Raw genomic sequence first — 23,434 nt, forward strand, 5'->3', positions numbered from 1 at the left:
TATTAAATTTGGAAATGAGAGGGTAATGTGATGTGTAATGGATTTCCCTGTCAGTGCAGATTGATGACTCTCTGCTATATTTTTCCCAGTTTGAGAGATTGCTTCAGGAATAGCTCCTGCGCATTAGGCGTTTATTTGTTAAAAGACCGAACGCCTCCTGTAGTGTTTAATTAGCTTTGAAAATCATAATTACACTTAATGCTGCTAGTTCTCTTTATCCACTTCTAATTCCTGAGGAAGCCATTGAACTCGTAGCCATGTAACTTTCATGTAGGAATATTATACAATGCAAATCTCAGTTATGTCATTAATGGGTGGATGGTGGGATAGCTTGGCTACGTTATGCTTCATTAAAGTCATATAAAGTTGCTAATCTACCTCTGTGAAATGTCATGAATATATGGAAAAGTTAGCCTCTGGCAGGAAAGGAAAAAAGGAATAATGCAACTTCCTGTTCATGTCTAAATTTCTTTTGCAGTTATTGGAAACACGGTTTTAAATTTAACCTCTCCCTGGTGAACTTCAGTTTTATGTGTGCTTTTAGACTGCCCTTACCCTGTTCATTTGTGCATGCTCTCGGTATTCACATTCTCTCATGCACTCAATATTAGGTATATGTTAAAAATGCTGTTAATTAAGTGGTTTTATTTTCCATCCCTGTTTGAATACGAACAAATAGATTTGCTGTCATTAACTGATTTAGGTGCATTGTGGGCAGGCATCAAGACAGAAGGTGGATTGGCACAGTCACAGTCGCCTGGACAGACAGGATTTCTAAGCTATGGTGCTAGCTTTAGCACACCGCAACCTGGACAGGCTCCCTATAGCTACCAGATGCAAGGTCTGTATAAATGGGTATTACCATTAATTAGACATAGTTAATGCTATGGTTTTGGTTGATTGGTGTTTGTTTGTTTGTTTGTTTGTTTTCCATTATTTCTCTACATTTTTAGGGTAACAATGAATGTTTGCTCAAGCACTTACCTCTGATATTATTGCAGTTGGAGCTGAAATGGTGATTGCTTTTGCTGAGAGCAGTGGTGGGCCAGCTCTCAGCAGTTTGGAAGATCCCTCACTTAGTGACTTCATTAATTTTTTAATAGTGAAGTGTTGTAGTGTTATTACAGTAAAAATGTATCTCCAAATTGCAATAGTTCAACAAACAGTGAATATGACAAAGCGAGTCCTGGGAAACGTGTCAGGATTATGAATTTAGGAAGTGCCAAATATAATTTGACACCTGAGTGTGTTCAGGGAGGGAGAATAAGATAAAAATACCTACTGCAGCTGTGGAGGTAGCTAAGTAATGATTGAAGTCTGTTTCTTTGAAGTCTATTTTAAAGCTGCAAGTCTTTGTATGTGTGGGCTATTATTATCAATTATATTTTGTAGCCCTACTTGCCTGTTTAGTTTACTTAATATCTTTCCACCTTGTACTCCCAATTCCTTTTTCCCCTTCTGTACTGGAAAGTTGCTGGGTGTTCCCAGTTGTGGATTATCACGACTTTAAGAGATATTAAAAAAAAAAAAATCTTAATTTACTACAGATAGATAATATTTGATTTCTGCTACAGGACTTTTCTCCCCTGAGTTTCATAGTTGAAATACAGAGTATTGCAGATTTCAGAATTGTTGAAATAAGTGATCACTCACAGAACTGGACTATATTTTTTAAAAGTTTTGCACCTCTTTGTGTTATTATCATCCTCCATTCAAACTGTGTGCCATCATAGAAATGCTTCATGAAATGTCTTGAGGTAGAAGTGGTTTCGGAGACCAGGTGAACGAGGTTTTGCTTTTGCTTTGCAGCCTTAAGGTATATTGATCCAGGCCTTCTCTCAGACAGAGAACTATGTGTTGAGTAGCTCAGGGCATAGGCAACCATCTGACATCTGAAGTATTGCTTACTTGTAGTGTGTGCTGACAAGTAAGAAGAAGATAGTATGAGTAGCATGCAAACTTTCATCTACATGCGGAATAGTGGTGGACTTCTACTTGCCTGAGTAAATATAACCATGACCATGTTATCGGTTTTGCTTTCTGCAGATAGCTGCACTGAAAAAAACAAACACATGTGCCCTCCTCCCCCTAAAAAGCCCCTTCTACCTCTCTGTAGGTGTCAGCTCGAAATGCTTGCCAGCAGCAGCTATGAGGAGCTCCTGTATCAACGTTCCAGTTTTTGAGGAACTGATAATTCATGGTCACTGGGAAATAGAGTTATTGAGAAATCATGTCTGTGTTGCCTATAATTTATATTGCAGTAGTGTCTTCATGCCACAGTCATGTATTGGGATCCTATTGTGCTAACTTATACAGCCAAACGAAAATATAGTCCCTATAGAAGTTGGAGGCTAAAATAAAACACACAAGCTAGGAACACCTAATATAACAATAAAGCTGACACTGTTTAGACATAATAAACAGTTGTCACCCCATTTTGGTTATCTAACAGCTCTAAAGGTGTTTTTTTTGTAAGGTACAGAGCAGAAGGGTGTCAATATAAAGGGATTTTAGAGAGGACAATAAAGCAGTTTTGCAGATGTCTATGGGAAACTCATTCACTGGAGGAAGGAAAGGGGGAGCAGCATGGGATAATGTGAGAGAGTGCTTGTTGGCAAATTTTAAGAGTAAGCAGTGAATTCTGGCATTAGTAGAGCACAGCTAGGAATGAGTCAATGGACTACATAGAGGTCTGGCATAAAGGGTATTGCTTTGTTTTCTGCGATATGCAAAATATGTACAAGATCAGAATTGTCAAGGTCATGAAAGGGTGGTGCTTGCCAAGAGATGGAACAGTAAGATCTTGGAAAGCATTTCAGCTGTACACATTGAAAGGCAAGGATCTAAAAATACTCCGCAAAGGAATGATGTTAAGGATGACCCAGTTGCGCGGCTCTAACGAGAGAAGGGACATAGCCATTGATTTCACAACAATACTGTCTGCAGGGCTGAGGGACGAGCTGGTCTGAGCATGGGTTCTGCTCCAGCTGTGCTGTGCGTTGGCTGAGAGCTGCCCAGTCGTGGAAGGCAGGAGATCACTGACAGTCTGGTTTGGGTGGAAGGGCAGCAGGTCAGAGTGGGAGAGTCTGGGGGTCCCTGTGGTGTGTGTGTCATTTCTGTCGTGCTTGTAAACAGCACGGCGTGTGGATGAGGGAAGGACTGGTCTCCTACAGGAACCTTACAGACAATGAGAATGGAAATAAGGAGGATATTTCAAATTAAAATATTTGTGGAGTTGTTAGAAGTTAAGTAGAAAAGAATCACCTTGCTGAACAGGTCTTTCTTGAACTTAAATGTTGACAGCATACAGCTATGTACACTTGGGAATATATGTCTTTTTAATGTTTTCATTATGCTAAATTTTGAATTTGAAACAATTTTAAATTGACTTAATTCTTCCTTTTGATTGAACAGGTGTTAAAAGTAAACAGGAACATTTGTTTCCCCTTCCTCATTTAATTTTGGAAAGAGAACCTATTCATAGCTTCGACTATTATTTAAGAACAAAATTGATTCTCTTGACAGAAGACAGGGCTAGTGCCGCTGCTGTTCAGTTGTTTGTGCAGAAACCTCCAGAAAGAGAAATGAGCTTATTCTTCCTTTCCCCTCTAGCAGTCTACGGTCAGTCTGCAGCCTCAGCCTTGTCATAGCCAGCAACAGCCGTTCTTCATCTCCTGTGTGGCTGCTGAGCTGCTAAATAGAGATAATGCATCCCATAACCTATTTCACAGCCATGCGTTACAGGACGACGTGCTCAGGGCCCTGCTGGTGTTCTTGCTTGCAGTAAAGGGGTTTTCCTAGTGTCCTTGCAGTTGCCATGTGCGTGCTTCCTGGTTGGGGTTACCTCGTGTTCAAAACCATTGGAGTGATTCTGGTTTCTCTCCCTGGGGCAAATGTCTCTCTGTAATGTAAAGGCACTGCCTCGCGGTGCGTGTGCAGCCAATTAAACCCAGTGCTTGTCCTGACCCTGCTAAAATTACAGCGTGATTAGTCACCGAACAATAGTGGAGAGAGAGGCTGCCAACTTTTGAAAATGATGGGGAAAATTGCTGCCTATGACTCTTTGCTAAGGTTATTCTGGTAACTGGATTTTTGTTTGTTACAAATTTATCATCTCTATTACGGGGAGTGAGGAAGGGAGAGAGTGGGAAGAGAGCTTAGATGGTTCTGCCACCCTGCCTCCCTGCTCCCCCCACCTTTATTTTAACAAGTACATCCCTTAAGCTCTTTTTCGTACAAGTTGCTTCATAAATGTTGAAAGACCACTTACATGACTAATGGCTGTGGCAGTGGGCCGTTGTTCCTATATTGGCACAATTGTAAGGATTGCTCAGTCAAGATAAATGGAGTGGAGAAGGTCTGGGGGAAATTCCAAGGAAAGAGCTCCGTTTGCAACAGGAGTATCATTCTTGAGCATCCTTTTGGTTGAGATAAAAGCATGGCTTTTACCCTGCACCTGAATATCTTGCCTCTAGAAGGGTACTAGACCTGTGATGAGCACCAGCATTGTTTTAGTTACCAAGACTGTGATGTTTGAGAATATACTAACCAATCGGTTTGGGAATTCATCCATTAAAAAGTAAACGTTAAGATATTTGGTTATTATTATACAGTATAAAAATATTGTGCTGGATGGTTAAGCAGTTACTAGGACAACAAGGGGGACTTTGCCAAGGATTTTTAAACACTGTAAGCAAACGGAAGAAACCTTGACTTTAAATAGCCCATCTGACCGTCTTAGGCTTTCCCAGGAGAGCTGCGCTAAACTTCTGCCACATGCGTCGTACCCTGATGATAGACATAGCCCATGGCAAGGACACTGAGCTTGGAAAGCAAATGGACTTCTGTGCAAATGCAGAGGGGAGGACGGCATCCTGCGCCCGGCGGCGGCACGGGGGCGAGCCCCACGCCTGGAGCCCACGCCCCGCTCCCAGCAGGGTCCGGCCACCTTCCGACACTGGCTGGGATTCCCAGCTTTAATGTGGGTCCACACTCTTTGCAAAAATAGACCTTTGACCTGCAATTTACAGCTTTTATCACATTTTAAAGCTACGTAGCTGACCAGCTTGGGGCAGTAAATTTCGTGCGATTTGAAGAGATTCTTATTTTTGTGTTTGTTCAGCTAAGGCAGGAGCAGCAGCTCTATGCCATGCTGTGGACGATTATTTAAAAAACAAATGGTAAAACTGGACTATTTTAAAAACAACTTTAGGGCAGTAGTTCTGGGTGGCCCACAGAGCCATTTCTGAGAAACCTGCTTCATGTTTGTTACGGTCTAGGAGACCCTTACCCCTCCTCCATAGGAGCCAGTGCTGACCATGAGATGAAAGAGAGAGATTTGCGTGTTAGTATGTGTGTGTCTTTGTCTGAGAGGGAGAGATGCGGGCTGGCATGTAATTACTTTACTCATTTGCTCTTGCAAATTATTTGCCAAACTTTCTGTGGAAAGATATCATATTCCTCAAAAAAAGGTGTGGGGTTTGGTTTTGGTTTGGTTTTCTGTTTGTTGTTGTTGTTGTTGTTTTTGGGGGGGTGTATGTGGTTTGTGGTTTGTTTTGTATTCTTCTTATAACAAAGAGAGGCCTTTTATATCTTTTTAAAATGGCTCAAACCAAGCACCTATAAAACCTGTGTTTGGATGTATTACTGCATCACTCAGAAATAACTACAGAAATAAAAAGAGACACAGTGACTTACATTCTTCCAGCCAAAGCACTCTTAGAAATAAAATAGCATTTCAAAGTTTTGCAATTTAAAATATTTTTCAGCTGTATTTTGGCTCTGGGGTTTGTTATAAAAAAATAACATCTGTTTTCCAATTTTAAATTAAATTTAACAGAACATGTTTTTCTCATTAGTACTGTTTATCTGTACTATCTGCTAAACTTGGATGTCAACTCCTCTGCTGAAGTAATCTGATTTTAGTTCACAGGATTAGTAGCATCTATCAACAACCACAGAGCTCTTGCACTACTAGCAAATACAAGAGAAATGTTTACAGTCATTATCACACATTGAGTTTAAGCTTCATCCTTTACTCCCACTGCTGTTGGACACACTTCACATCTACTTTGAGGCTTATGTGCATTTTTAGTAGATTCTGCAATCAAAGCATTTAAATATTGTTTTCCTTCTGACTTCTTATAGCTAGGATATCTACAGGGTTTGGCAGCGGGTTTTTTTTGTGTTTAGGGAAAAAAAAAAGGTAAATGGCTCACAAATGCCCTTCAGGGGTTGTACTAGGCATGCAGCCTTGCCTGCATTCCTTGCGGTTTGGATTTGCAAGAAATGTCACTTTTCCCAAAAAGCAACCTCTGCATAAGATTTGGTTGTTAACTGAGTTCTCTGGGGTACCTTGGAGGATCGGTGAATCTCTGTATCTGGCTCCCTGTTGACTTCCATCTCTCCTTGTTGCTCACCTGCAAGCTTTTGCTTCCAAGGTCTTAGTATATCTTTACACTAAGGCTTCCGTGGTGAGGGGCGCTGTAAACAACCCTTGAGCTTTAATGCGAGCTCCTGGCTGGCTGGTGCCCTCCCTTCTGCTGGACAAGTTCAATAGGTTGCCTCATTACAGACTTTCTGGTGGCTTATGTAGCTTCACTCTCTGCATCCATATGTCTCAGCTGGTGGCTGTGTCACTCTTGGGTTATAACTAGTGAGGGTGAAACAGCTGAAAGGGGGTTGCTGCCCTTTTAGTGGAACAGCTTCTCAGGTTAGGTATTAAACAAGAGCCCCATCTGTCTATTTTTGGTGGCTTGGGAGGAGAGAGGTGAAGGCAGTAATTCAGTCTCTGGGCTAAATTCAATCTTGGTTCTCCCTTCTCAGAGAGTTGCTTTTTTTCCCTTGTGTCATGCCCAGTAGACTATATCAAAAAAGAAAAAGGTTTGTGGCCCAAGGCTGTCTATGATTGATTAGCGAATCCTAATGGCTTTGCGGTCAGGCTGAGCTGTTTGGAGCAGGGAGTTATGGCTTTTGCTATTCTGTGAGGGGCTGGGGCTCAGGGAGGGGAGAGGACCTGGTTCTCAAAGGTGGTGGGAGAAATGGAGCCAGAAAGCTTCAGTGAGGGGAGATGGCATCTCTCGGGACAAGGCTGACAGTTATTGTTAAAAAAAACCTGAAAGTGAAGAAACCCTCATTACTTCTGCAACTCTAGGTTTTATTCAGAGGGGTGGGATAGCCTAATAAGATAGCCTAATCAGAGCTGAAGTGCCTCCAAATCCCTGTGTGAATGTAAAGATTTTCTTTTTGTTGCAATAATGAAACGCAGGGTGTAGGAACGATGAATTATCACTTTCCGTGTATTAACATGTTACGGAGTTGATGACAACCAAATTGGTCAACATATGGGAAATATTACAAATATGCCATATCCTTGTGATATAATTGCATGATTGAAGTTATTTTCTGTACCGTGTTTTAGTAATTCACATAATTTTTCATTTTGTTTCAGGCAGCAGTTTTACAACATCATCAGGAATATATGCAGGAAATAATTCACTTACAAATTCTACTGGATTTAATAGTTCACAGCAGGTAAATTTGTAAATATGAGTTGAGGAAGCTTTGGCAAACTTAGAATTCTCATCCACTGAAAAAATGCAGCCCTTAAATATCTTTTTGAAAGAAAATTAGATCCTTTCAAGTTAAACTAATGTTTACAAATGGTTTTCTTCAATTTGTCATCTTCCAACAGCAGAGCTAATTGTCTGGGCTTGATGTTCTTATTCACACATCTTCAGCAGTGTGTCTAATAAACTATTTGTATGGGAAGACATTAAATTATGCATAACTCAGATTTCTTTTTACTGCCTCACAGATTTAGGTCCTACAGCATGCAGTCCAGGAAGCATACTTGCTGAAAGTCTGACATGTGTTTGTAGTTATATTTTGGAATTTATACTAAAAAGTGGCAAAACTTTGATGGACTACTCAGTTGCTCTTTGTCTTGCAGGAATATCCCTCTTATCCCAGTTTTGGCCAGGGTCAATATGCACAGTATTATAATAGCTCACCATATCCTTCACATTACATGACAAACAGCAACACCAGCCCAACGACACCCTCCACAAATGCAACATACCAGCTTCAAGAACCACCATCTGGCATCACCAGTCAAGCGGTTACAGATCCTGCAGCAGGTAATTACATGGATTTTATGGTCCCTATGTGGCACGTTTTTGTAAGTTGAAAGGGGATTGAATTGGATTTTTTTTTGTGTGTATAGTTGTTGATTTTTTTTTATTATTATTATTTCTTAATCCTGAGCCTGTGGCACATCTTGCACAGATTCTAACAGAAAATAGACTAAAGAAAAACTGGAATTAGTCAAAGTTTTAAAGCTTGTGTGAAATACAAGTTGTTTGTATTTGTAAAATGCTTCTGTTAAAAATTGCAGGGTATAGGAAGGTCTTGATATTAAACAAGAACCTGATGCTTTTAAGCTCTGTCTTCATTAAAATAAACTCCTTTTGATTTTTCCAAAGGCTGAAATCGAGAGGCCTTCAGACCATAGCCCAACTGTCCACTTGAAAGAGAGCTTTTGTGTTTTTCACTTCCAGAGGACATAATAATGCTTGTAATGGGGAACTGCAATTGCACAAGTGTTTCCATTTTAAGACAAAAATTTTCAGTGGCTTGTCCTTTTTCCCGGTCGCTTTACCTTTCTTGCTGGAATTTGGCAGTCCTTTACTAGTGGAGATATTTTTTGAATATTTATGCCAAACTGCTCCAGCTGTTCTTGCAAATGAGGGGTGAAAAATACTTTTCCCATTATTAAAAAAAAAATATTACATTTTTTAACAGTTGAGGCATGTCAGTAGTTAGTAGATGGCAGAAATTTGAAATCTGTCACAGGAAAAGGCCAAGGTTGCAGATGTGTTTTTCAGTAACGCGTTAAGAAGCAGCTATGATTTGGCAATGTTAACAGGAGATTTTGTTTTGGAGTTTTGTTGAGGGAGGTTGTTTTTAGTTTTCTTGACTTGATTACTGATCTTGCATGTGCAATGTGAGCTTTAATATAATTAGCTAGGACTCTGTTGCTTTGCATTAGTGTGTACCTGAAGAAAATGTATAGTGTTGCTTCTTTCAGTGCATTTGCTGAAAGTAAGTAGGAAAGAAAATACAGCTGATGTGTGTTTATGTACACAAGATCACGTCTGCGCAATGTGTTTGAGACAGAAATCTTTCTAAATATATGAATGCATATTGGAGTCTGTGACACTTAGAATATATGGATGTGTATTGTAGTCTGCGTAATTACTCAGTTTTTCACTTTGTTTTTAATTTTTTTGTTTTGTTTTCTTGTGGGTTTGTTTGTTTTTCTAAGGAAGTTCTTCTTACCCCAAAAAGCAAATGTGATTGAGTTTTAGCTTTTATCAAATACTAAAATGGAATTGTTTTATCATCTGGGTCTTGATTTTTGGTAAAATCTTTGCATATTTTTTAAAGTAGTTGATACTTCCTAAAAGCAATGGTAAACATAGATATGCAGAGAGGATGTATGTTTTTCCCAAGCTCAAACTTAGTGGATTACAGGCTGCCTTCCCATTTAAGAAGTTTTCTGTTCTCTATAAGCATGGACAGAATTTTTCTGTCAGCTCCTTTTTAAGAAGTCTTTTTTTCTCTCTCACATCTTCCACACTCTTGTTAAGAAAGTTTTGTCTAAAAACATGACAGAAGTTGGTAGGCTTTCTCATGGATGGGTCCTGCACCTAAGCCCTCTTCTAGTTTATATTTTCGTGTACTGAAAGCTGTACATCCATGAGTGCCCTACCACTGCTGGCGTGGACATGGCTGTTCCTTGGACATGTGCACACCTTCTCTGACATTGCTAGGACCACTGTCTCTTACCCTGAGATATTTATCTTACTGACGTAACAATTCTGAAAATGTTTCTTCAAATAGTTTGCAGATAGCAAGCCTTAATATTACTATAGGGTTATCTTGGGCTACTGCCAGTTTCAAAGACAGGGACATATCTAGGAAAGTACCTGCTGTGGGCATTGTCTGTTAGCAGGAGCTAATGGCATCATAGCATCATAGTTTAGGTTGGAAGGGACCTTTAAAGGTCATCTAGTTCAACCCCCCTTCAATGACCAGGGACATCTTCAACTAGATCAGGTTGTTCAGAGCACCCTCCAGCCTGGCCTTGAATGTCTCCAGGGATGGTGCATCCACCACCTCTCTGGGCAAAATGTTCCAGTGTTTAACCACCCTCATGGTAACAAATTCCTTCCTTATATCTAGCCTGAATATCCACTCTTTTATTTTAAAACCACCTCGTCCTGTTGCAACACACCCTTCCAAAAAGTCTGTCCCCATCTTATAGGCCCCTTTTAAGTAAAGAAAGGCTGCAATATGGTCTCTCTTAAGACTTCTCCAGGCTGAACAACCTCGACTCTCTCAGCCTGTCCTCACAGGAGACTTGCTCCAGCCCTCTGATCATCTTGGTGACCTCCTCTGAACCCTCTCCAACAGATCCGTGTCCTTACTGTACTGAGGGCTCCAGAGCAGGATGCAGGACTCCAGGTGGGGTCTCATCAGAGCAGAGTAGAGGGGCAGAATCACATCCCTCGACCTGCTGATCATGCTGCTTTTTATTCAGCCCAGGATACCATTGTCTTTTTGGGCTGCAAGCACACCTTGCTGGTTCATGTCCAGCTTTTTATCCTCCAGTACCCCCAAGTCCTTCTCCACAGGGTTGCTCTCAATCCCTTCATCTTCCAGCCTGTATTGATACAGGGGTTTGCCCCAACCCAGGTTGCCCCAACCTTGTACTTGGCCTTGTTGAACTTCATGAAATTCTTCCTGTTTCGTTTCACTAACACAGTCAGCAGAAGGTATAGGGCTGGATCCAGATTTCTCCATATATCTTTGTGCAGTTTACTTATCTTTATGCATTTAAGTTAGTATCAAGCCCATGTAGGATCCTTCTGTATTCAGTAGAGAGAGATGAGAAGCTCTAGAGCAGTATTTAGAGTTCAGTTTAACTACAATCTTAATCCAGAGGTGCTAAATCCTCTCCACTGGTATGAGAGCAGTTTAAAGTGGGTGAGACTGATGTTGGGTTCCTAAGTAAAAGGTAGGTGAGAGCCTTTCACTGCCTCAGAAACCTTGAACGCTGTTAGAAGAGAAGTGAGGACCTGCCAGTGAATCCAATGCTGTGCCTGCCAGTTCTGCTTGTACAACGCCTTTTATTTTTTTACTTCTCTCAAAGCCTCGGTTGAACTCATACACAGAAATGAGGGATCAGCATGGAGAGAGGGAATTCTGGTGGAGTGGAGACAAGTGATAGGCGTAGCAGAGAGAAGGAAATTCACAGCTGGATCAAAAAACACAGAACAAAGAAGGAAACTAACCAAATTTTAATTAGAATTAATCAGATTTCTGTAGCGTGTTGACCCCATCTTCTCAAGTTAGGCTGCTGATTCTCCACCATAAGTGGAACATTGCATATGAGGGATGGTGGGGAGCAGTACAGAGCAGTACAGGCTGCTGTATTCCTTTGGAAGGATGGGCTCCAGCTGCTGAATTGCAGCTGTTCTTGCTGGGTGTTAATACCTTTAGATACCTTCTAGAGGGTGTTTCAAAAAGACAGACCTATTTTCAAACTCTAGCGATTTCAAATTGGACCCCTCTTTTTGAAACACCCTGTATATTAAAAACAAACAAACAAACAAACAAAAAAACCAAAAAAAACCCACACATAAAAAAAAACCAAAAAACAAACCAAATCAAACCAAAACAACAACCAAAAAACAAACAAACAAGCAAAATCCAACAAACAGACAAACCATGTAATCTCAGTGGTTGTGAACTGTGCCAAGAAAAGCGCAGAACAGCCTTCAGAATCTACAGAGGCACCAGAATAACTTGACAGACATAAATGATTCCTGTGAATTTGGGCCAGGAAGTGAAACAGAAGAGCCTGACAGGAAACAGGAAAAGAGAGAAAGTAATAATGTGTACTTGTGACATTTTTAGTAGAGTTTTGCAGACTTAGAAAGCTCAAATAATTTCATTTAAAATATGTTTGATTCCTAGTTAAATATGCAAGCTTTTACCATGCAATCCAGGATGTTAAGGGGTTCTTGCAAAAGAACCAGAGATTTTACATGCTCAATATTTCTTCTTTCTGTTCCCTTTGTGGATCTGAAAAATTTCTTGTACCACAGTCATCACAAAAATCTTTGATTGCACAGGGGCTGATAGTCCCTGTCTCCATAAATCAGACATAGACATTCATGTGTTTTTTCTTGTGAACAGAAGGGTGTATTTTTGCTAGTGACATAATCAGAAAATTATTAAACAAAGCAATAAATCTCAGTATGTCATTGCAAATTTTTGTGTGCTTTGCTTCTGATTTCATTGGAAATTTTGTTTCAGTTCAAAAGTAAGAATTTTCAAAGGTTTTTTTCTACTTGTAGAATTCCAAGTTTCAATTTACAGAAGAAAATGTTTTTCAAAAGTAAGAATTTTCAAAGTTTTGGGGTTTTTTTTTTCTACTTATAGAATTCTAACTTTCGGTTTACAGACGAATATGTTTTTCATCAGAATAACGAAAATATATTAGGCTCCTTCTGGGATGAGCTTTCAGTCTGTACATGAGTAAATTATCTCAGGTATGAACTAGTGAGTTACTGTTTTTTCATGTGAGCTGTGGTATCTACAAGTAGTAGTAATAATTAAAATGATAAAAATTAATAAAGGTAGAGCAGTGAGCAAAAATTCACTCGCCCGTCCAATCCTTCGATTCATTGAAGAAGTTTCAGAGTAAACAGAAGGAAGTATTTACGTTGCATGTAGGTAAGCTGTGCAGTCCCTTGCTTCAGGATGTTGTGGATGCAAAAAAATTTATGCCAGTTCAAGCATTGCTTAGACAAACCCAAACACTGGGTTTACACAGAATCTAGTGTCAATTCCAGAAATTCTTGACACAAAAAATCACTGGAGACAGTGGCTGTATTAGCACTATATGTATGCCTGTCCTTTTTACAATCTCTCACCTAGTCACCTGCTGTTGGCCAGTATTGAAATTTATACTGGATGGATGGAGTTTTGCCCCAATTCATTATGCCTGCCCTGGTGTTCTAAAATAATTAGAGGAACATTAATAACATGTATTACTAAAAGTTAATGTAGAAAATGACTACTTTTTCTAACACTTTAATAATTTTCTCTTGTAATATTTCAACTTCTTCAGCACAACTGGTAAAAAAAAATTCTCGATTTGTGCAAATTTTTGTTCAGAAATTCAGTCAACATTTGAATTTATCCTTCTGTTTCATATTATACTGTCTTTATAATTTTTTAAATGGTGTTTCTCACAAGAGAGACTTGCGTTGTTCTTGAGATTTGATCTCTTTCAGTTTTCTTGCTTTCTTTAATAAGTATGTTTAAAATATTACCGAAAGGGTGTTTTTCATGTTAGTCACATACTTCACCATGCAGATTAAAAATCCCGCAAGGGCTGTGCTAGCCAACAAAAATTGTTCTCAGCCATGGGTCACCATTTCATTCTTAAAGACTAAACTTCTTCTTTTTCCTTGAACACTCTGTCACATTTATTGCAAAAGAGAAAGCTACTTTTACAGTTTCTCCTTATCATATTTCTTAACAATATATTAGTGACAGGAGAGTGAAACAGAGCAAATAGAGTATATAGGCAACTTTTTGCTAATACCTGTATAAAAAACAAATGCTTCTGTATTCACAGTACATTACTGGTGTTCCAAAGTTTCATCTTTTTCATAGACATAAAGGAAGAGGAAATATCGAGTATATGTATGAAGGAAGCTCGATGAAAATTTTGTAAAAACAGTAATGACATAGGATGCAATAATGAATGGCAAAGTAGAGCACTGGTTTTGCTTCTCTGAAAATGGTTATTCTGTTTTCACATTAACAGTGTACAACTTTTAACTCCTTTGCATCGCATTCATCAATTTATAGCCTGACTCAATATCACGAGATATGTTGAGGCTGAGAACTTGATGCACTTCTCAATAACCTTTTTTAATAGATAAATAGGATGTTCATAGTTGCTTTTAGTAGGATTAAAGGTAACAATAATTTCAAATTGTTTAAAACCATAGATAATGAGTAAGGAAGAAATGTCTACAATGGAGAGAGGTACTGTCCGCCCATTATGGGATTGCTTCATCTCTTTTTTCTTCAACATTGAAAGTTGTACAAAAAAATCTGGACCACTGCAGGGCTTTTTGATATAGTTGCTGTCATACATAACTAACATATACTGTCATATATAAGATATACTGTTAATTTGATATTTTGTCATTATTTTGAATATACAACCCTAAATTAAAAAGTCATCTAAACCTCGAAATAAACAGGCATTTTTGACAATATTTTTAACAACTATTGAGGGTTTCTTTCAAGTTTATAATAGTACACTCATAGTCCTCAATCGACAAACCTTAGATTCATTTTTCATGTGAAGAGTTTAATGTTTTGTCAAAACGGCACTAAAGATGCCCTTCTATGATCCTGTCAGCAGGCATTATTGTATTTCTTGCAATACTTAATTAGTACTTTCACTTTCACTACTAATATAATAGTCATATTTTTTATAGAGAAGTAAAAAAAAGATGAAAAAATCCTCGAATACCTATGCGATTCTGCTGCATTGTTTAATGCTGGTCTAGTTTTATGTAAGCAGTAAAGAAGGAAGTTTGTATAGTGCTCATGAAATTCTGTGTTTAGCTTTATTTATGCAAAAGTAAACTTTATTTATGCAAAAGAAAATCATAGCGTGGGACTGACATATTCAAACTACATGTATCTTAGATTTTTATTTTAGTATACAGGAGTTGAAAAAACACTGGCCTGAGTATTTAAGGTCTTTGTTCAAAATTAAGTAAAAGTTTTGATGGGAAACCATTAATCTGGGCACAATCCAAATGGAAAATATTTGTACATACCTACTTGCAGACACATTAGCCTGTATTAGCTATCCTAGCCCCATCTTGTCCATGTGATTTACATTGTGACATGAGATATGATTACTTTGATAATGTGCATTTACTCTTTTGCATACCCTTTCAGTGTAGTAGGGAAAAAGTCTGATGAAATTTGCAATGGCTTTGTCAACAGCAAGAGCTTTGCCCACACATTCACCAGTCATATTTACATAGAGACAGACTTTATTTCGGGATTTCTGGGATAGCTAGTTTTCCCCAGATTTTTAATTTCATACTATTGCTGTATGGTTCATTGAAACCAATAGAAAGAAAATTTAGCAATTACTTAGGGGGGATTTCCACAACAAACTGAGTGGAATTACAGAACATTGTGTTGCAAATGGTATCTCTCTGGCTGTATTGTTTATTAGTAAGTAATCAAAGTATTCTTATTTATGAGATGATGGAAAATTGTCCTGTGTGACAAGACCATCAAAACTGCCCACAATGATGTATAACAGGGAAGAACATGCTTATGAAATGTTATGTCAAGTTGCAATAATATGGTGCCTTGAAGCACCAGGGAAAGTCTGCTACAGCATGGTTCATACATTTTAGGTAAATCAGAATGTAAAGACATTTTATTTCTCACAGTTACGTGTAGTTTGTATCTGCCTTGGTGTCACCCTGCACTATAGGGGTTACTACCAGGAATCAGGTGCAGGGCATACCAGTAACTATTGGAAAAGGAGGCATACATTTATAGAATCTGGGTTTAAAATGTTTTCCTGACTGACTAGGGAAGCTAAGATTGAGTCTATTATACCTTATATAAGGTTTGGAGGAGAGAACTCTGAGTGTGTGATGCAGAAACAAGCTGTAACATTTAGTGCCTGCCTGAGGCAGAGTGCAGAGAGGTGCCATAGCAGAGAGATATAAAATTATATGTCTGCTAGTGGATGCAGAAGCGTAACTATTGCTACATTACTAGTATAATTTTGTGAAGGCATATGCAACACACAGAAATGGCTGTAGTGCTCCAGACTGATGGATCAACCAGCCCTGTACCCTGCCTTTCTTGGTGGCCATCAGCAGAAACCCTGGGAACAGCAAGGACAGGTTGAGCTTATGTAAGATTTCCCTTAAGCACATTTCCAGCTTCCAGATATTTTCATCTCAGGGGATTTCCAAAGCTGCTGTTGTTTGTATATTTAGTGTGCCTACATTACCATTTTAATTTGGAACAGGACTCTGTTTCGATGAGGAGCTTTGGCTCAGCAGAGTGGTCCTAGAGCACCTGATTGGAGTCCTTCCAGACAAATCTAACCTGGAAGGTGTTCTCCAGGACAGATCCTAGTTCCTCCAGCACCTATTAAGGATGCTCAGGAGACTAGATCAGGCTGGACCTACACTGAAATGACCTCCCAGAAAATAGGTAGTGAAGCCTGGGGTCATTGCCACCACTAATTTGGTTCTGCAGACACAACCTGCTAATGTGGCACGGCTGTAGCACTCCTGGATGCTTCTCTTCCAGGAATGTCTTCAGGTTCTTCTTGAACTCTTGACATCTTTTGGGAGCTGGGATTTGTTGTTTTTGTTGTTGTTGTTGTTGTTTGTTTTTTGGTTTTGTTTGTTTGTTTGTTTGGGGTTTTTTTTGTCAAAATGCACTGCAAATCTCCTAGCTTTTATCTGATCTCTTCCTTCTTTTGTTTAACCTGGCTGCTGCCAGCTCCCTCTGGGAATCTTGCTTTAGTATTGGGACAGACAGCAGAGAGATGACCCTCACCCCCTTTTCCACTCATGATTTTGTGGAGGGCTGGGTTTTCTCCTGCACTTCCCTCCTGCACTTCCCTGTGTTTGTAATGCTCAAGAACAGGATAAAATTAAATTAAATGCATTAGAAACATAATAATTTAACTTGACAAATATTACAACCTGTCTGTTACTATGAAGTCAGCTGAGGTTGAACAAATCATCATCCTCCTACCAATGAATGTACAATAACGGGTATAATGATAATGTGTTGTGTGGCTATGTAGCTTGACTTTAGCAAGGTTCTTGATGTCCTGACACTTAAATCTTTTCATTTAACAAACTTATAAGCAAATTAGGCTAAACCAGTCTAGCAGAAACTACAGCAGAATGATACAAAGCTATTTAGGAAACCAAGTCCAGAGAGAAGTCAGTGAGGGCTTGCTGTTAAAATAGAAGGATGGCTACAGCAGCATTCCTCAGTGTCTGCCTTGGGCCTAGCACCAGACCGCATTTTCATTAATCATTTAGATGACGGAACAGAATGTGTTTGCCTATTAAATATGTAGATGACACCATGCTGAGAGGGGCTGCGAGTTCTTTGGAGACGGGATGAGAACTCAAAAAATGGAGATGTGATCTGAATAGGAGCAGGTGTGAGGTATACATTTAGGCAGGAATGATGAACTGCACAAATGTGGGATGGGGAATGTTGGCAGCTCCTTCCAGGCTCTACCTTTCCCTGTGGCACACTGAGTACCCTCAGCCGCTGTTGTTTTTCCTGCTCCAGAATTTGTCTGGGCTTGGGCTTGTTGAGACTCAGGGCTCAGCTGGATACTGGATTCTTTAATTGGGTTTCCTTATGAGGACCTGAGAGCAACCATTGGACAGTGAGCTGGTAACTCGGCCGTGCACACGGAGGCTGTGCTGTCAAACAGCCTTAATCCAAAGAGTACATGCTATGGTTTCCCTTTACATACATGGAATATGTTTCATGCACACGATGTCACGTTTTCCCCCATTGGTTACTGCCATCTGTCACACTGTTGACAACAGACTGGTCTGATTAGGCTCAGAGGCTCCAGGTATTAGCAATGTTGTATATTCAGTTCATGTGCAGTATTTGGCCAGGTCTTTGAGAAAAAAACAGTTTGGTGTCACTTCCTCAATACAAGATGATCTAGGGATCCTGAAACCAACATTTACTGAAAATACTGCAGAAAATGCAAATTGTCTCCTACCAAGTGGTGTTCAGGGGACAGTGGCAGAACATGGGAAGTAAAGCTTTGCTCAGCTTTGCTTTGGATTACTGTTTAGGCAGAAAATAGAGAGCAATAATCAAAGCCTGGAAAAGAGGATCATCAGGGAAGGGTTAGCCTAACAACAAAGGAGATTTGAGAGCAGTCTTCAAATGCCTGCAAATACAATGAAGGGAAGATTTTTTTCCCCACTTTTGTGGATGGAACTTAAATTGCTGTATTGAATGCTGAACTTATTTGTTTCTAATGGTAGCACAGTAGATTTCCTGGACCAACCCATAAGAGTAAGACGGACAAATCTCTCTTGGGAATGATGCAGGTACAGCAGGTCCCAGAAGGGTGGGATAAGGGGTGGGAGTCTGTCTGTCAGGTGAGGGTCTGGCTCGTCCAGACAGATGACTTGCACCTGAGAAGGGGAGATAGAAATGAGCCTCAAACCAAACATATGAATTTTAAAGCAGGTATTTGGCCAACATACCTGTTAAAGAAATTCTGTTCTGTTTATTTTACTGGGTTATAATTTATTTCAAAGCCTTTGCACATTGTTTTCTTTCTTTTCTTTTTCTTTTTTATTAAGGATTTTACTAATGAAAATAATGTATAGCAGATAAACTCATTGAAGTTTAAAAGGCTGGGAAAATTTGTACTAGTTATGATTTCTTATTTATATTTTAGTAGAGTAAGTGAAAGAGGAATGAACCTTCAAAGTATTAGTTTAAATATTCTGAAGTGTACATTGTCATAGGAAAAATATATATTATTGGAATGTACATGATCTTCAACATTTACATGTCTGTCTTTATTTATGCGGACTGATGTAGCTGGATCATTTTTGTTATTTGGTGCATACATAGAATCACTCTTCTAGGTATAGGTCGAGTGTCTTTTTAAAATTATTTGTTTTACCTTAAATTACTGTTAGTCTGCTTTGTTTAATGTAGTCTGAGATACTTAGGTAAAAGTATAATGTGAAACATATATTAATTTCCATTAAGTGTAGATTTAAAGCTGAACATGAGAACTTTGAGACATTTTCCTTTAGTTCAGCACAAGGAACTGTTATTCTTTTGATTAACTGTGAATATGTGGTGTTACACAGATGTCCAGAGTCTTGTCTTTAATCTAACCTTTGACCTCAACAGGATGGTTTTTTAGGAGAAAGAATCACTTGTGTGAGAAGTATACCTGTCTGTTCGAACTAGAATGTCATGTTCTAGGCTGATTAAAAAGCAAATTAATATTGGTACAAATATCCACATCTACTGAACTCTAAAGAGCAGTTAACTGACAAATGAGAATTATAAAGATATCGTATGCTGAAAACTCCAACAGCCTTCACAAAAATAGGGTTTTTTAGGAAAAAAAAAAATCATCAAAATAAAAGTATTTGTGAACGTAAGACTGTGGAGAGAAGTATTGAGAAGAGGTTTAAAAATATGTTGTTGCATTTCTGAGAAGTATGATACTTTTGGTTAAATTAGTTAGGAAGGATAATTTATGCTGGGTCTCTTCCTTGTTAATGTTTAAGCACTTCACTGTTACTGATTCTATGGATGTTAAGAGTAGCAAAACATCTTCCAGCTAACATGTTTTCAGGAAAACTTTGTTGTTCTTACATGCACAAATCATAACTCTTTTTCACCTGTTAGACAACAGTAAATATTTCTGTAAATAAATTTTACTGAAGCATAATTATTAGCATACAATACTGTATAAAGAATTGTATCCTGTCTTGATGGTGCTTATTTGAAAAGTTCAGTGTTCAACAGGCCTTTGAAGAATTCTATAACTTTCATCTTCATAGTTGATGATACATATTTAAAACTTAATAATTGAACTTACCCTGGGAAAATAAGTGCTCTGGTTTTTTGCCACATTCAGAAATAATTCTATTAATCTGGTTCAAATGTAGTGATCTAAAAGTGTCTGCAATCAGACAATTTGGAAAAGTTTACCATTTTCATATGTTATTTTTTCATATATGATGTTTTTTCTTACCAGTCACCATAGTGGTTATCTTAAAGTGTGTTTGAAAACTTAAAATTAAATCAGTGTTCTTAAAAAAAAAAAAAAAAAAAAAAAGGTTGGTATCCCTTAAAATCATTAATCTAGAGTTTAATCTTGTCTATGAAGTTATATGATTCCCTCTGTGATTTGAAGGAATAAAGGTTTTCTTTTACTTCTTTTTTATCTGTTTACTGAAATAATTTATTTCTATGTTTTTACATATAACTTGAACTTGATTGAATTAATTCTGTATCAGTATTGCCAGTTATCATTGTAGATGCAAATATTTCAGTTAGGACTCTTTAGTGAGCATCCTGGTTTTAGTGTCACATGTGAAAATCAAGGAAGTTGAACATTTTGAAGTTTAAACTGAAAGGTAAAAATGTCATTTCTTTACTGCAGCAGAGTACAGCACAATCCACAGTCCATCAACACCCATTAAAGATTCAGATTCAGATAGATTGCGTCGTAGTTCAGATGGGAAATCACGTGGACGTGGCAGAAGAAACAATAATCCTTCACCACCACCTGACTCTGATCTAGAGGTACATTCTATTAGATGTCATTGACCTCTTACAGGCTCTGTTTATATCATTATTTTGGAGGGAGAAGTGGTTTGGGTTTGGGTTTTTTTTTGGATTTGTATTTTTTCAAACAGTATTTTCAGAGAAGATAGAATTTATCTTCTAAAGAACCTTCTTCATGAAAAGCATCTGCTTTCTCTGAAAAATACTGGAAGTTTCTCCTTTTGATTTAAAAAAAAAAAACAACTTTTTCCAAGTCAAAGAAAATTTTGCAGTTGGACAGGAGATGCTTCAAGCACAATAGTGGTTTTTGTTCTCTCCTGCTATGTTCACATTCCCCTCAGTGGCCAGTGCTTTGTGCTGAGAATACATCTCCAATGACGCACCACAGCTTTGAGTGTCCACACTGCATTACTTTTCCTTTCCAAAAGCTTAGCCCATTTGTCATGATGGGAAAAACAATCTCTCCAGGATTTAAAGTACTTGCATTTGAACACTTTATTTTTCATTAAAATATCATTTTGTGTGTGGTCAGAGGACAAATTTAAAACGAATATTTTCCATTGGCTGTAAGCAAAAGATTCACTGATGCCATGACTTCCTACACATGCAGCATCTATGTTCATAATTTTCATTCTTCAGGTGCCTAAAATCCATTAAAAATGAACACAGATTAAGGGCATTTAAGTGTTTTTCAGCAATTTGCTTTATTTTGGATTTAGAGGTCATTTTAAGAGCAGTTATATGAACTATGTTTTGTAAGACTGGCAGAAATACAGAATTCAAACCCAGAAGATTTAATTTTCAGAGGCTTTCCTTCATTTATTTCAGTTTCTATCTCACATCTGGCTTCAAAATAATGCATTGTACAATCTCATTTTCTGTGTGTATTTGACAATAACTATAATTTTATTCTAATGGAATAATTTGATATAATAGCAATTGTAGTAAAATACTAACAGATTGAATTACCCTATTATGGAAAAAAACTATTAGTTCTGAAAATAAAGAGCAAGGAAACTATGGTTTTAATATATAACCATTTCAATACAATTTTCTCATTTGTGCGCTTACTGATTCGAATTTTAACTTTCCATTTCAAGTATCAGCTTCACAGAGGAACACATTGATTTGATTCTCTTTTTACAGAGAGTATTCATTTGGGATTTGGATGAGACAATCATCATTTTCCATTCCTTGCTTACAGGGTCCTATGCTAACAGATACGGAAGGGTAAGTGTCAAGAAACTGATGGATATTTTCAGTAATATTTGCTGCTTTATGGTTGATACACAAGGCAGGCCAGAACATTAGCTGATTCTCCAGGGGCAAACCAGTATTGGTGTTTCAAGACATGAAAAATAAAGGAGTAAAGCTGTTTCACATGTCCATTCTTTGCACGAACTCAACTCTCATATTCAGTAAATAATTAAATAGTGTTGGAATAATACTTTGGCCACTTGAGGTTTGGTTTGTAGGTACAGAGGATCTGAAACCTGTTGATATAATCAAAATCTGCAGAGTTTTACCTCCCCGCAGAGAGTGAAGAACTTCCAGGTGTGATCGCTAAAATAACATTTTAATTTTGAGTAATCATCAGTAGGCTGTTCTCTTCATTGAGAAGACAAGAGGAAGAATACTTTTGGACACAGACCCTAACATTTTAAAAATCTCCATATTGACTGATGGTTTTGGAAGTCTGCGTATGAGTCAAATCTTTCTATTGTGCACAGTCTATAAATCATAAATGAACTGATGAATATATCTAGAGACCTTGGTAATTCTCAGAAAATGAACATGGTCTTAAGTGTAAAAAAAAAAAAGTTTATGAATGGAATGCCCTTGTGAGATCAAACTTTGTTTTTTGGGGGTTGTATTTGAAAGTTAATATCTCAGCTTGCTCTAAAGTCTGTTGTCCATTTCATATTCACCTCATGTGAGGTATAACTAGAATGTGATTTTTGGTAACCTTAAAGAATTCTTCATATAAAGAACAACCAGATAGTTTTGTCTGGCTTCGTATAATCATGCTGTCTTCTCATAAAGCTTATATTCGTCACTAAAAGGTTTTGCCCTACACGCAATTGAGTTAAAGGAAAAGCTATTATACCACTGATTCAGTCCATGCCTGGGACAATTCCTGAATTCCTTCTAGCAGATTATTGCATTATAAAAATCTAAAGCAGTACTGCTTTGCAATGTTTCTTGCTTGTTCAGGTGCAGTGTATTTTCAGAAGCGTTTGTTGTAATAGCAGCTTATGTATTTGGGGAACATAATTCATTTTTTTCATTACATGTCAGAAAAGAAAATCAATTCAGCAGTCTTTGTTTTCTGTTGTTGTTAGTTTATGTTTGGTAGCAAAAAGACACTAGAACTTTAAATGGTTCAATAATTATTGTATGGGTACATATAGACAGTATTATCATAGAGTATTAAACATTTATCAAAAGTTGTTTTCCATTTCTCATGGCATGCCAAAAGCATCAAGCCTATGACAGTTGAGTGTAGAATGAGGAGACCAAATCCCAGTGCTCACAAAAAGCCTCAGTGCCAGCAAAATCTCCCCATTTGCTTTTGGGCAGCAGAGTAGGGCTGGAAAAACCTAATTACTCATTGCCATAGACGTACTTGTGCAAGCATATTTTTTCCATTTGTTAATAGTTCCCTATAGTGGTTTCATTAATTGGGGCCTGAACATAAACACCTTTCTTGCTGGATGCTTGAGGCTGAGTAAATGGCTGGTACTCAGCTGCAAAGAGATATAAATGTCTGTGCTGCAAGGAGTCGGGTTGATTCTGATTGTAGCTCCCTCACTGTTGGCCGTTTAAGTGAGATGGAGCTTTCACCCGGCTGGCGCTGGTTGCATGGCACGTAGCAGAATACTTCTGCATTGCAGGATGATGGCCGACCGTTGATATTAAGAAGGCTGATGGCATTAGTGCTTATTCTAAGAACCAATGTATTATGTGCTGT

General features: G+C 38.2%; 1 protein-coding gene across 14 annotated transcripts in view; it reads left to right on the plus strand.

The window, feature by feature from the left end:
• Nucleotides 1-23,434, plus strand: part of EYA1 (EYA transcriptional coactivator and phosphatase 1) — a 167,139-nt gene that overhangs the window by 102,997 nt on the left and 40,708 nt on the right. For 10 of the 14 annotated variants that reach the window (XM_065832068.2, XM_071804005.1, XM_071804006.1 and 7 more), the window contains 5 exons: nucleotides 704-841; nucleotides 7,451-7,533; nucleotides 7,952-8,138; nucleotides 20,339-20,481; nucleotides 21,610-21,693. In XM_065832068.2, coding sequence (XP_065688140.1) covers nucleotides 704-841; nucleotides 7,451-7,533; nucleotides 7,952-8,138; nucleotides 20,339-20,481; nucleotides 21,610-21,693 — 635 coding nt within the window. The remainder of the gene's footprint in view (nucleotides 1-703; nucleotides 842-7,450; nucleotides 7,534-7,951; nucleotides 8,139-20,338; nucleotides 20,482-21,609; nucleotides 21,694-23,434) is intronic. The other 4 variants (XM_071804007.1, XM_071804008.1, XM_071804011.1 and 1 more) reach the window with 1 other exon arrangement.

The sequence above is a fragment of the Patagioenas fasciata genome, chromosome 2, assembly GCF_037038585.1.
Source record: "Patagioenas fasciata isolate bPatFas1 chromosome 2, bPatFas1.hap1, whole genome shotgun sequence".
NCBI classification, from domain to species: Eukaryota; Metazoa; Chordata; class Aves; order Columbiformes; family Columbidae; genus Patagioenas; species Patagioenas fasciata.